The sequence below is a fragment of the Phocoena sinus genome, chromosome 4, assembly GCF_008692025.1.
Source record: "Phocoena sinus isolate mPhoSin1 chromosome 4, mPhoSin1.pri, whole genome shotgun sequence".
Classification (NCBI taxonomy): domain Eukaryota; kingdom Metazoa; phylum Chordata; class Mammalia; order Artiodactyla; family Phocoenidae; genus Phocoena; species Phocoena sinus.
The window spans coordinates 132339999-132354995 of NC_045766.1; the positions used below are offsets into that span (position 1 = coordinate 132339999).

At 40.8% G+C, this 14997-nt stretch overlaps 1 protein-coding gene across 3 annotated transcripts in view; it reads right to left on the reverse strand.

Annotated features, from left to right (window-relative positions):
* Window positions 1-14997, reverse strand: part of TIAM1 (TIAM Rac1 associated GEF 1) — a 206308-nt gene that overhangs the window by 75890 nt on the left and 115421 nt on the right. For 2 of the 3 annotated variants that reach the window (XM_032631279.1, XM_032631280.1), the window contains exons 8-12: window positions 12388-12534; window positions 10857-10898; window positions 9782-9856; window positions 7140-7310; window positions 1046-1150 (exon numbers count right to left, since the gene is read on the reverse strand). In XM_032631279.1, coding sequence (XP_032487170.1) covers window positions 1046-1150; window positions 7140-7310; window positions 9782-9856; window positions 10857-10898; window positions 12388-12534 — 540 coding nt within the window. The remainder of the gene's footprint in view (window positions 1-1045; window positions 1151-7139; window positions 7311-9781; window positions 9857-10856; window positions 10899-12387; window positions 12535-14997) is intronic. The other variant, XM_032631281.1, reaches the window with a different exon arrangement.

Sequence of the window (14997 nt, forward strand, 5' to 3'; positions counted from 1 at the left end):
GTGTGCTCAAAATTGATGCTTTATTGCAGAGAAAGTAAACCTCAAAAAAAATTGATTAGAAACAAAATTCCCTACTAAATATACTAAATTTTAAATCATGCTTCCCCTTTTCAAAAAGAGACTATTCGGGTTTCAATTTTCAGTTCTGTTTTCTGTGGTGAAAGCCTGTCTGAAGTCATACTGTTATCGTTCACAGATCCATGGCAAGAAGCTCGGTGGCCCCCAGAGGAATGACTAAGTGCAGAGAAAGAAGAACAAACTCCAAGAGAGGGGGCCTTGCTCCCAAAATGTTTCTTTCCTGGAACTGAAAAAAAGCACCCTTTGGCTAACAAAAAAGGAACTTGTCATTATTTTGCCATGTTACCATGACAACCATTTATTGAGCATCTACTATGTGAACCGTTATCTCTAATCTTTGCGAAATCCTAGAAAGTATTATCACCTCATTTTTTTTTTTTTTGCCAAGACCACATAATTAGTAAGCAACAGAGTCAATATAAAAATCCAGATACAGTTCAGAACCCAAGTCCCATAATGAAACCCAAACCCACATAAGTGTGCCCAAGAATCTATAAAATAAATACAATTCCAAAAGGCCAGGACACATAATTAGACGGCAGCTTTTTCACCCAACAGGATTTGACCCATCAATTTCAACATGCAGGGAGAAGTCATACAAAATTGGAGTTAGTACTTTTTATCTGACAACAGCCAGCTCACCTTTGAGTCACCCATTTAAAACATAAGACTGTCAAAGCTACAAGGAAAGCTAGGCATAATAACTAAAATTCTATCTGAGAGTCAGTTCTGGATTTCAATTTTTCATGATAGCACAGCATCGTTCCCTGCATAAACTAAGGTGGCATTTTCACTCTGCAAAAATATTGTGATATGTAAGGCCATCTCCACAAACTTAAGAGCGCTGAATGAGGCTCATTTATTTTAGAATCTGTTCCACTCCACCAACCACAATTAGCATAAGCACACTTATAATTTAAAAATAATCTCCTACAGAATGTACTTGGACAACAGACATAAACATTACCAGCTCATAAATGTCCTCCTCGGGCTTTGGCACGTAGTGTTGCATTTTGTTTTCTATTAGAAATTTCAGGCGCAGGTAATGAGCAGAATGATCCAGTCTATGTGCCTGGGACCAAAACAAAAAAAAAAAAGAGGAGAAGAGAAAATGTCTTTTCAATAGTAAATAGACATAATTAGTTTTCCACTGACGTATTGTCATCTATTCCTGAGAATAATGATGATTTGCTACTGAAGGGAGGTGTAAAATTTCTATACTTCTTAAAAGGTTTACACCCAAAACCAAACTTTAATTTTCATTGAATATACTAATAATATCCCACGGGTATCTTATGATCAATGGAAACAAAAAAGTCACATCTTCACTTCTGCTTATCTCATCCATTATGCTCTTTAACGCTGGGTTTGCAAGAAAACCTATCAGACCCAAAAGGCCTTTAAACATAATTTCCAACATACAAAGGTGATTGGAGAAGAAAAGTGACAAGAAAGGCAAGGAAGGATTTACAGTGACAGAAGAAAGCTGTGCCCAGGCAAACTTATTTTTTTAACCACATGGGGACACTGGGACAGTTGTTCACAGTTCATTTGCAAGTGAGCTGGTGTATAGACAAGGCATTTGGATTTCAGTCTTATTTATATACACCCCGAGTGAGACTCCCTCCGGGGGCAGCGAAGACAGGCATGTGTCCAACTTTGGAAACACAATGAATGACTTGCCCAAAGAAAACAATTCTGAAGCAGTTAAGGATTGACATTTCCAGGCCTTCTCCACTGGTCAGGATGGGTCAAATGATATTTTTCTACCTAGAAAGTCATTCGTGAATTAACTTTGTGGAAAAGGCAACAGTGGAAACATGGTTTTATAACTAACATCCTCAATTCACATTCAAGAAGATGCAGAGGAAAAAAAAAATGCTCTTCAAAAGTTACATGCAAGTTACATGAAAATGTATTGCTAGAGAGAAAATGTTTCCATCAAGTCTTTTTTTAAAGCATCCTTATCTTTTAGAGATTTATCCTGAAGTACTAGTAAAGATATGATGTCTGGAATCTGCTTCCAAAATCATTCAGAGTAGGGAGTGGGAGTGAGTTAGTAAATGGAGAAACATAATTTGATATTATAGAACCTTGGTGATGGTGACACAGAAGTTTATTACATTATTGCCTACTCTTCGTAAATTTGAAATGTTTCATCAATATAAAATCTCTTCACACCAAAAGCTCAACTGATGAGAATCATTTCGAAATAAGTGAAGTTAATTTTTCACTGGTTTAGTGCTCTTTCTGTTTACCTTCTTCCCACCCGGCCCCAAATTTTAAAGCCAAGCTAAGAACATTCTAATAATTATTCCAATAATAGTCATTCAATTACACCTCACAAATTCTGAAGTGTGCCAGATACTGCATGAAGCAGTCTTCAGGAGTATGGGAAGGGGCCTACAGAACATGGGAGGTGGCGACAGTGATGACTTTGCCTCGTAATTAAACACACATGCAAGACAGGGATCCTGCACTAGAGAAAAGCACGGTTATGGAAAGTAGAAGTGAGTTTGTTCTAAACGCCTAGCAGAATGATAAAGAAGTTTTCTAGAGTGACTCTCGGGAACCTCCAACGTGTATCCTTTTCTGAGTAACGTGATAGTCTGAAGCCCACCGTCCGAACACAGGCACCATTGAGGCAGCACCTTCCTTGCACCCGGCTTTCGGGTTCTCGCTGTCGGTACTGAAAATCAAACGCTCAGTGTCTGCCAGACCCAGATCACTGATGTCAAATAACCAGGGTGGATGGGTAAGCCAGGGAAGCAAAAGCAGGGAAGTTTCAAAGTGTGCTACTTACTGCTTGTCAAAGAGCCACTGAGACAAACAACAAATTAATAATACTTAGGGTGCTACGATAAGCAAGAAAAGTTTCCCTCACAGAGATAAAAGCTGCAAATGCTTCCCACTGACCTAGATCCCCACTGAAATCTTTAATTAGAAGCAAAATATTTTGGTTCACCATCTGTTTCCAACTGAGGTGGGAGGGAAAGAGAAATGAAACTTCATGGCGTCTTGGTCAACAGGAACAAATCCACCTGGAAACTTTATCGTCATCATTAATCAACACTTTGTAGACACTCCCAGTGGGGCTGCCACTTAGACAGTCTTCTGGAAACCAGACCAAAATAGCCACCTCACCTAAGAAGCTTCGGGCTCCCGAAACCTCAGTGTGAAAGAGAGATGTTTGGTGCCACTGGCAGGCACCAAACGTCTTAAGGTGGTCCTGATGGAGACATCATCCCTTAAATGCTACCACGCTGAAAACATTTATACAGATGCCCAGAGAACGCCAAATAACGGCCGACACCTTGAAGTGTTTAACAAAGCAAAGAGAACAGAGCAACAGGAATAAGGGTGGCTCTGGCCGTCTCCCCCTCCACCACCGTATTTTTCGAACTTCCTTAAGTTACAATAATGTCTTGATAACTTCGCAAAATAAAAATGAGCACATGTAACAGACATAACAATTATAATGATCTTATTTGTAACCCAAGAGCCCGTGGTTCGGTCAGTAAATAGTTACCTTAAAAATGGGACTTTGGATCAACATACCCATGTGTCTTATCATTTTGGTAAATGTTTCTCAATTATGAGCCCCCATTAGTCATGGCTGGTCTAACATAAAGGGAAAATCGTAATGAATTAACTAAATCAGATCATCAGAACTCTCAAGAATTTCACGCTCCTCCAAGATTTACAAGTCAGTATCAAGGCGGGTTGAACAACTCACCATGTTCACAATACATCTATGTGCAAGAAAAATTCCAAATGTTAATGAATATTTTAAGATAGTAATTCTAACGATTTGGCCTGCTTTACACTTGTAAAATGTTCAGTTACAACGTAAGAGAAATTCAGCTGGGAAAACAAATGGTCCAAATTTGTTTGCCAATGTTCATTTACTTAAGGTACGTAGAAAGCATTTGATTCATTTTGAGACAATGCAGTCCCAAATCATACCATAAGACAAATATTGTTTGTTTAGTTGGCATGTTTTTCAAATTTTTCATCTTCCTATGACTCTTTCAAAGGATGAAACAACAAAACATAATGTAGGTCTTTTCAACAAATAGTTTGAGTCCATTAAAACAGAGAATAACACGATCTTGAAATCCACCAATGTTTTGTTCTTCCATTTCTCCTCATATTCTTCCATTTCAATCAAACTTCTTCAGGAAACATAAACGCACGCAGTGAGGACATCCAGAGATCCACGCGTGCACGCGCGCACACACACACACACACACACACACACACACACACAAAGTGCTACTGCAGAATTTCCAAAGAGACATATCCTCCCCTTCGAGGTGATTTTTATTGTTTTTAATGTCCATGGTTATTAGAATATCCAAAGCCACAGGTCTACAGAGTGAAGCCATGAAATAAATGCCAACGGTCACACGTGAATAATAACAAGTATGAATAAATGAATTTCTTTGCAATTATTTTAGTAATCGCAATGATCAGAACATGTCCACAACCCATAGGCTAACACGGTTACCTGCTATATTTAGCAACATTCCTTTCATAACACTCACAACATGAATTGCACATGAAATGTAGATCTTGAAACAGTTACTGTACCAGAACTTGACTGGTGCTCGGATGGCAGATGACAAACTGATGTGAAATGATGTGGATCAGACAGAATAGGAAAGAGAATGGCTGAATGCAAGAGACAGAAGAAAAAGATTGATTATTAAATATTAGAGAAAGCACCCACCACCAAAGTTGAGAACGACAATAAAGAAATAAAAGACAGACATTCCGACAATCACCGTTGTTTTCAGTCCCTCCTCCAAGAGAAAAGAGAAATCACTCAACATTAATCAGATCATTAATAACATGTGGCACTGTTTTCCCCATTATCTCTTTCCCTCTGAAGAATAAAATCGGCTCCACTCATTACAATAAAGTGTTTTCCGAGGAAGCAGCAAGCTTTAGAAGGTACCTGGCTCCAAGCACACTATATAATTTATCCTACACAGGTGCTTTTCTGGAGACCATCAGTTTCTTAAAGTGCACACAAAATTTTTCTGTTTTTAAACTCAAGAGATGTAAGCTTGTTCCACACCTTATTTTTTTCTATGTTTTGGGGGGAAAAAACCTGAGGATTCAGGAAAAACTGAGTGGGATGACCTTCTCTTGTTAGAGAAAGGCATGTGTGTCGTAATGATGCCATTAAAAACCCTGTCAAGTGACAGAAATAAACCCTTTATAGGGGAACTGGTCTAACTCATTATCTAAAGATGGTCTCTAAGTTGCCACGACAGTATTATTCCTCCCTGATTCCCTCAGTTTCTATCAAAGCAAAAGCTTGAGAAGTACCTAAAAATCACTATTTTCCCCACTCACTATTCAATTTTCCACCAATCAATGTTTATGGCTAAACTCTGACCTACCCTCTGATATCTGATGGAGTCTAAAGCCAATGTACACAGCAGGCTCCAAAGCAATGCAACTCCTTGGAAGGACCCTCCAGAGTTTGGCTTATACAAAAAGCCCAGAGTCCTACTTCTGACACCTTCAGCTGCAGTTCTGAGAATAATTCCCACAGCTCTGCAGAATATTAATGGGTCTCTGAAGAATCGTGCTAATCTATAAATAAAGGAATGCAGAAATCCTCAATAGACCAATTTTGTTAAGTAATTAAAATGAAAAATGTGAACAGAAATACCATTATCTTTAAAAAGCTAGAATTCGCGTACTTGAAGGAGTCAAAGCATGCAAGAGTGCATCATTTATTTTTAACACCCATGTGGGAGCTGATTGTAGCTTTGTCCTGAAACAAATGGTCCTTCTACTTTTCCTCCACAGAAGACGATCCAACAGGCTTATCTGAGCCAGAGTGTTCCATTTCTCCTTCATATGAAGCCATATTTTTCCTTTATCAAAGCCCTAGTGATTTATTTTTTTAAGTACAAAAATTGCTGATTGCAGAATTATAGAACTGAGGTAGTGAAAGTTATTCCACATTTATAAACCACTGTGTTGAATGATGACAGAAAAGGTTTCCCCTTTCCCTTTAGGGGCCTCAGAGAAGACCATTTCACTCTCCTAAGAATATATTCTAGATTCTTCCACCCCTTACGGACCATCCTTCCTGACTCCTGACACTTCTTGTGACCATCCACTTGGCACAAAGGGATACATCTAAGTTTGGAGCAGCCAGATATGGATTCAAAACCTCCTTTGCAAGTGATTATGACTGTGATGCGAACTCAGGCAAGGAACTAAGGCTCTCTGAGCCTCGTCTTCTCCATCTGTTCAATGGGGACGTATCGTTCTTGCCCAGACTTGATATGACTACTAAATAAGACTATTAATGCTATTAATTATGTAAAAGAAAAGCAGGCATGTTAGGAAAGCTCCTTTCTTTCCTCTTTCCCTTCCCTCACTCAAGGCAATCCAATTCATCCAGCTGTCCTTCAGGGAGGAAAAAAAAAAAAAAAGAAACAGGGATTACCTTGAAAAAGATCAAGAAGTTTCTACAGCGTAAGGTAAAAACAAAGGAAGTGAGCTCAATCATTTGTCTCTAAAAAACAAAAGAGGCTAATTGTGTGTTCCTAGGAAGAGGAATTTCTCATCATGGAGGTCAAATTTATATTTATTACTTCAGTTTTTCCCTACCCTAAAGATGCCCGTGTATGAGTTACTGTCAAAAGAGCAGGTTACAAATAGTGCACATAACGTGATGCCAAAGTGTTCACTGAGGTGATCTCTGAATTGTAAAGTAAGGGTGCCTTAATTTTCTGCTTTGTCCTTTACCTGAATTCTCTAACACTTGTGCAATGAGCATGTAAGATGCTTATCACAAATCTATCAAGTACACATGTTGAAAGAGGCTCCTTAAAAGAATCCCTCTCCTCCCAGCGCTGAAGAATTCACTTCCGTTTATTATGCATATTATCACAAAGAAATCCAAAGCTGCTCTGAAATGAAATGGAGATGTTCTTGAAAGTCCCCTCCCCTGCCACACGCTTCTGAGTGTTCATGGATTCCTCCACTGCATTCTGTTCTTCTCAAGAAAGCAACCCCAAGTAACCTCATACCTTGCAGATCAGCTCCAGGGTGTCCCGGGCCGTGTCCCCTGGCCGGACGGCTGTCAGAACTGGCTTATTATTTGGCAGACAGAACCAGGACGGAGTGAAATACTCGTGGACCCAAATGTCACAGTCAGGGTTGTGCTGGTGGACGCTGGGTAAGACCATTTCTTTCTCCCTCTACGATAAGAAACAAAGTTAGCAGAGCAGCAAGTTAGTCTCTCAAGATCTAGATCCCCAGATGGCACACAGGAATTATCCACTCCAATGAAAAGGGCCCAGGGCAGAAGTGGTGGCAGTGGTGAAGGACAGAGAGCTCCCCCGAGAAAAGAAGAAATTATAGAGAAAGGAGCTTCCTGGAGGTAGGAAAGATGTCTCAGAAGAGAGACAGACCTTGCACTTGATCCACGGCATCCACGGGTGGGCATTGCATGATTGAGTGGGTTTCAAAATTGGAAGAAAGAAAGAAATGGAAAAAAAAAAAAAAAAAGAAAGAAAGAAATGGGCTATCCATTAGGTTCGGCTTCATTGCCATGATTTCTTCCACAAACCCATTTAAATTTAGAGCTGTGATTCCTCCAGCAAAGCCCATCTACCATGTGAGCTATATGTTTCAAAGGCAACCACGAGGCTGCAAAGAACTTTTTAAAGAAAAGATGACGTTCTAGCATTACCTACTGACCAGCAGCATCGTTTGTGTGCTCACATTCGACATCTGATGTGACTCTGGGAGAGAGACAGCCTCATTTCCCAGATGAGGCTTAGAGAACTTCAAAGACGAGCTTTCTGGCCTTCTTAGGCTGTTGCCATCACTCCATCCTCTACATCAGGGAGTAGCACCAAGTTTCTAAGGGTGGGAGGAGCCGTGTCCTATGTATACCCTTCAGCAGCTGGGTTATATCTAAGTCAGCTAAACAGCTAAAGCTAAAAACACTCCATAGATTGATGAAATATTAGGAGCCTAATCTCTCTGAAATAAGCAGAGAAATCATTCCATTAGATTCTAGCAATGGAAAAATAATACTGGTGCTCAATATGTGGTTTACATCCAGGCCACGGATTGGTAAATACATATCTACAGATTACTGAACATTTGGCATTACCAGCAAATTATAAGAAGAAACAAGCTTCCAAACGAAGGCTGAGAAGTAGTAACATAACAACTTCCATATGTAAAAAGAACAGATCCCAGAATGGGGAAAACCTTTTTGTAAAGGCTACTAAACTAAATTCAATTGAGAAGACAATTTCAGCTCTGCCTTTGAATGGTGTGGCTTTCATAGATAAACTGAACCCCGGGGAAGGAATTGTCAGAACGCAATCAACTTGCCCAAATCCCATTAACTATCATCGGAATCTTCCCATTCCGTCCTTACATGCCACCTAAAATAACTGCCCTTGGCACTACATCAGCCCAAGTTTTGCATCTAACCTTCTCTTTGAGAACAAGGCATTCCAGCCAAGGAGGAGGATAAAGGGGTATCTTGGAAAAACAAAAAAGCGACACAGAAATCTATTGGAACAACTTCTGCAGCTTCCAGGATCTGTGTGCCTGGGGAAAATTAAAAGTGCACTAATAATGGTATGCAAGATGAATTAGCTAACTTCAGAAATGACTGCATGAACATCAAAAACATCTATGCCTGGACTGCACATAAGAACAGCAATTTAATTTCATCAGAAACAGACAGATGCTCAGAGAGAGTGCTACGGATGGGTATTTCCAAGGACAGCAGCCTTTATATCCACGATGACATAATCCAGGAGTAGTTTAGGTATCCAAGGGAGAAAAGGCGTGTCCACGGCCACTCTTATCCCCCCTCCCCCCAACAGCCAGAACTCCCCTACTACACTCTGCTTTTGGAGGCTCAGCTCCATCTAGAACGAGGGGCAAGCCATTGCTTGGCTGCATGGCAACCGAGAGCTGAACTCTGTCATATTGATTCTGAGTCCAAGAACCAGAGGATCATACCAAGGTCCCATTATCAACACCAGAATCCCCCCACTGCCCCCAGCCAAGAGGCCGCTTGTATCATCATTAGGGGCTTTAAAACGAGGAATGTCCATTTATTTAGAGGCTGAAAAAAAGTGGCCTAGAAAAAAAAAATCAATATTCTTTATGGGCTTTCAATCAGAGCAGTTTGAAAGACCCTTTTAAATCTGAGCACAAGGTTGAATCAAGTCTGGGGATCTTTAATCAAATGCTTGTCTTGGGAGGCAAGTGCATTTTGTTTTTAAAGAACGAACTGTCAGAACAGTTCTTTGAAATTAATTGAAGGAAAAAAGCAGCATGTGTGGGTAGAGAGGGAGGGCAGTAAGAACTCACCTCTTAAGAAGAAAGTTGTATATGAGAAGAATTAACAATGGCATAAAATACTCTGCTACCCAGTACCCCACAATTTTTTTATATTCTACATGGAAACTTCAACATTCAAATGATAGCTATTGAAAATGTTACGTCAGTAGGAGAATATTCTTACTGTTATCAAGTTTTCCATCTCTTCTCGACCTGTTACATAATTTTAAAGGACCGACCATTTCAGTTTTTAATACTGAGTATACTTAATCTTAGGATCCCAAGAAACCACTGCATTGTGTAATGTTGATGTATTTGTGGTACTTTTAGAAAAGGAACATGTGTTTGTTTTTACCTTGCCATCTGGAACAGTGTCATCAAATATTCCCTCTAAAGATTTCTTTACAGCCTCAGTTCCCTCACCGAACACCTGCGTACACAAAAGTATCATCTTAAAGAGAAATTTGGGCAAAAGGGCAAATGAAGCATGAGAAGGGGGATGGAAAACAGGCCTGACTATTAGAAAACATTACAGAAGTTTCAGATACTCTTACATCAAATCCTGAAGTAGGTAAAATAATTTACTAGCTAAAAGACCATGAAAAACATCCCTCCATTATAACAGATCACTTCCCACGTCTTGGACAATTTTTTTAAATTGGCTTTAGATATGGATAATTCATCTAAATTTAAAGAAAATAAACCTGCAAATGCAATGAACCAGCTTCATTCACAGTGAAGAATTTCAGCTACAGCATCACAGCCCTAACCAGAAATTTATCAATAATAATTAGTTTACTTTTTACCTCAGAACCTGAGAACATATGTTTATAATTATATTACCATACACCAAGGAAAAGTTTCTTATTTAAAAAATAGAAACTTGTCTATCCTTTGAAATTTAATGAATCCTGCTAACTTAAAGATATGACTAAAATCACATCAGGGTACCAATGCCACTAGGTAGTTAAAACCTAAACACATGGGAAAATTTCATATGTTTGCTCTCAACCGACTGTGTACGGTCGGTATAATATACATGGTTAAGAAAAAGTCTTTGCTCCAATGCAAATGAGATATATAGAAACATACAATTTTTATCCATTTCAAAGTACTAAATTAACAAGTAACTTTCTATTGGTATACTTACGGCTAAGTAAGAGGTTTTTTTAAACTCTTACTGGAAGAGAGAATAACAAGAATTGTTTGTAAGACATTACATGGTCCTTTGATTAAAAGAAAAAGTTAAAACATTCTCTTGGATTCATTTAAATTCAGGCATATGTTTCAGCAGCAATGGACTGTAACATAAGTGGGCACCCATAAGGTAGAAGCACGCAAGTGAACTAAGGCTTTCAATAGAAAAGAAATACGACCCAAACTTCCAGCTGCGAACCCTGACGTATATTTACAGTGTCCGTCTGAGTCACCTGCAATGCCGAACGATGCACACAAAATGACACCACCACCTCCTGAAACAAGGGGGGAAATGCTGATTGTTAATGCCACCCTTTTGCAGGTTTGATCAAGAGCCATCAAGTCTCGTGCGGTTTTTCCGAAGAAATATTGACTTTCCTCCCAACAGTTTCTTCTTCGGATTTACACAGAAGCAAAACCCCAGGTGGCAAACTTGATGATGCTCTACTCTCCCCAAAGACCAGAGAACAAACTGCAGGAATGCTCAGCCTCTTCCCATCTGCTCATCTGGTCCCCTGCAAGGTCCACCAAGGGTCCAGACACTCCAGGTGGAAACAATGAGTGTGGTGGTCAGCTAAGGACGTGATACATCAGCTTTCACGATTAATTTATTTTTTAAATGTCAGTTCTTAAGTAAACTAATGGCTGAACTGGTCGAATAAATAATGAGATTTTTTTTATTGAGTCAGTCAATGGAATTCTCACTTTGCCTACGGGCTCAGAGTGAATAGGTCAAATTGGCAATCCCAGTCATGACCTCAAATGCTCAGTGCCTCTACGGCTCACGGACTGGACATCCTCCTTCTCCTGAAAGACAAATACCTATGTTCTTCCAGTTCTTAAAATCTGAAGCAGCTCTGGAGCCACTTGTTTTTCAAAGCCAAAGAAGGCGGATGACAATGACAATGGAGAGTTTCCCAGAAGTAACTCCCGCAGGAAAGTGGACTTAGCTAGTAAAAAAGTCCAAGTAATGAGGCCAGAGCATTTGGTTAACAGAGGCCCAGTGATGCAGCACCCTAGGTGGTGCCATTCAGGATGCACTGAGGCAGGTCCCCTTCAAGCCCTGGCACCTGGGTAGTAGAAGGGAGTCACAGTGGTGAGTGAGCGCTCTCGGATTCCTGGTTCCTGATGTAAGTAGGCAGAAGAACTGCCCATTTAATGTCAACCCCCAAAAGTCAAGGGCAAAGAAACAATCAGATTTCCCTGGAGGCTGCCTTTGATCCAGTGCCAGAGGCAGCTTAAAAGACCGCTCAGGTGCCCACTTGGCTTCATCATCAAGCCCTGCTTTTCTTCTGAAAACTCAGGAAGAAGTGCACTTTCAGTACCTCTGTAATTACCCAGGGTTTGGAAAGGTTGCAGGTGGGAGACTGGAGCTTGGTGATAGACTAATAGCAGAGTTCAATGTTATGGGTATACGTTATCTATTTAAAGCATCTAGGGGCTTCCCTGGTGGCACAGTGGTTGAGAGTCCGCCTGCCGATGCAGGGGACGCGGGTTCGTGCCGTGGTCCGGGAAGATCCCACATGCCGCAGAGCGGCTGGGCCCGTGAGCCATGGCCGCTGAGCCTGCGTGTCCGGACAGTGAGAGGCCAGCGTACCGCAAAAAAAAAAAAAAAAAAAAAAAAAAGCATCTAGCACAACTAACTTCTTTGTGTCAGCTAGTTGATGTGATATAACAGTATCAATCAAGGAACAATGCACACCCCAAAGTGAGGTGTCCGTGGAAGCGATCTACGCTTGCTTTCTCATCCACCCTGGAACCTACCTGACTGATGCTTGGGCGTCCCTGCTTCTTTTTGGAGGTAGTGTCCAGACCCCAAAGAGAAGAAAACCTGCTCCTTCTCTTGCTGGCAGATCTGGACATGGCCTGAGTACGTCTTCTGACTCCAGTTTCACCAGTGCGAGCGGCCACCTGAGGGAAGGCAAGAGGGGACATCAGCAAGAGATGTGTCAAGACCACTCACCTGTTCCCCGAGCCCCCCTCTAAGTCCCACCCCTCCAAAAGCCCCTTCCCCCTCATGCCAGCCAACCCTGACCCCACCACCCAAAGCATTTCATCCATGACTTACACATATAGGGGCTTTGAGGGCCCTTCCTAGATTCAAAATATAAACGAAAGGTTGGCAAACTCAATCACTGTCTGAAAACATCAGTAAAAATACGTAAAATAGTAATGGAATGTATGCTAGGTTTCCAAGAATTAGATATCCTTCTGGTCACATCCCTGAACTCCAGCATCAAGTTAAGCTAACCATACTTTCTCGAGATTCTCTCCAAATGGTACAGAGTTGTTTCTTCACTCTAACAAAAAATGATGGCTGAGTGTCAGCAAAAATAGTGAAGACAGCACATTTTGGTTCCTGTGATTCCATATTGAATCTAAATTTACCAATCTCTTCTACTTAGTTTTCTCAGAATTACATAAAATCACTTTCCTTATTAGGCAAGCGATAGCTGTCCCCCAATATCAATGTCCCTTCTGCCTTAGAGAAACCCCAAATATAGCTGACCATCTGGCTGACCGAAGTGGACTTATTTTCCTTGTAGCAGGGCATGGGCTTGTGATGAAGTTCTGGTCAAGGGGAAGTAGAAGGGTTACACTAAGTCCCCTATATATGAACCTTCAAGTTGCGAACTTTCAAAGATGCGAACGTGCATCTGGTTCCAGCGAGGAACCAGGACCTGAGCCATCAACGTCAGGCGTGAGTGAAATTGCAGCTTGTCCTCCGTCTCCTGTTGCTGAGGATCCTTCAGCGCTACCATCTCCCACCTCCTCTCCCTCCTCCAGTCGTAACTCTTCTTGCCTGTTCACTCGATGCCAGCCCCTGGATGCCAGCTGTTGTGCTGTACTACTATACTTTTTGAGGTACTGTACTGTAAGGTTAACAATGTTTTCTTTATTTTTTGTGTTTGTTTTTTATGCATTATTTGTGTGAAAAGTATTATAAACCTATTACTGTACAGTGCTATACAGCCAATCGTGTTAGTTGGGTACCTAGGCTAACTTCGTTGGACTTCCAAACAAATTGGACTTGCGAATGCACTCTTGGAACAGAAGTCGTTTGTATGTAGGGGACTTACTGTGTTTGTAATTTCCAGAAATGGTCCTCGAAAGGAGGGGGTTTTCCGTTATCCTTCACTTTCCTCCTTCCCCGAAACATGAAAACTACCACTATTAATTTCTTGCTTACAACCTTCGAGACTTTATTTCCAAGCAAATATCTATATAATCGTTTTACAAAAATGGGAATGTACTGATCGTATTTGGCAATTCTGTCATTTTCACTTAAAATATGGTATGCATCTTTTTATTAAAACAAATTCTAACTTCGGAAAAAAAATTGTATTTTTTTTAAAAAAGGAAGCTAAACTCTGTTGAGATATTTGCAAGGTTGTCAGCGACCCAGATAAATAGTTCAATATTGCAGAAGGGAACATGCCAAATCTAAATCTGCCACTGTGATCGCCACTCAGGCATATGCAGGATCTCTATGAGGACTCCACAGCGTCTTCCCAGGCAATCCTTCAGCCTTGAACTTTATACTACAGGTTGTAAGCAAAGTCCCAGAAACTTGAGGGAACTTCCGCTAGGAGGTCTCAATAGGCCACCCATGGGCTCTCCTTTCAAAAGAGGGAGTGTCAGGAGGTACTGCGAGTTAAACTTGAAACTTCCCCGCCTGCTCTTTGTCACTGGAGGTATATATCTCGGAACCCACTTGTCATAGATTCCCACACGGTCAACTCCCAGTGTGGCGGCTGCCAACTGGCAGCATTCTCAGGGATGAATACTGTTGGGTAACACAGGGGACCCCCCCCCCCCAGCAGTCAGCACGTTGGTTACAAGGCACACCCTTCTGGGGTTTTCAGTACTGACAGGGTAAACACCCTGGAAGCCCCATGAGTAGATTGGCAAAGACCCCCCACATCTATCAAAACCAGGAATCAAAACAGTTTCTCTATGAGGGTATTAGGGGAAAGTTTTGGTCCCAAACAAAAAAGAGGAGGGAGCTGAGAGGTCTTGTATTTTCTCAGCTTAGCACATAAGAAAACCCCGATCAGGGTATGTGAAAATGTGGTACTCGAGACAATGGTGGGAAAGTGCTCCCAGAAAGAGTTCTAACCCACTATTACACTCAAGGTGTTGTGGGGAACAAAATCAACAAAGGGCACGTGTTTACGTTAAATATGTAAACATTTTCTCTTCTCTATTTTCATCATTTTCTAAGCTAAAGGTAAACAAAGGTTATAAAAGGAATAAATGATAATGTGTTGACATACATAGATGTTCACATAACTATGCCAATATCAGTTAATTGCCACAAAATGATGCTAAGAACCACTGTATAAATGGTATTAAAGCTAAAAATTCTAGAAA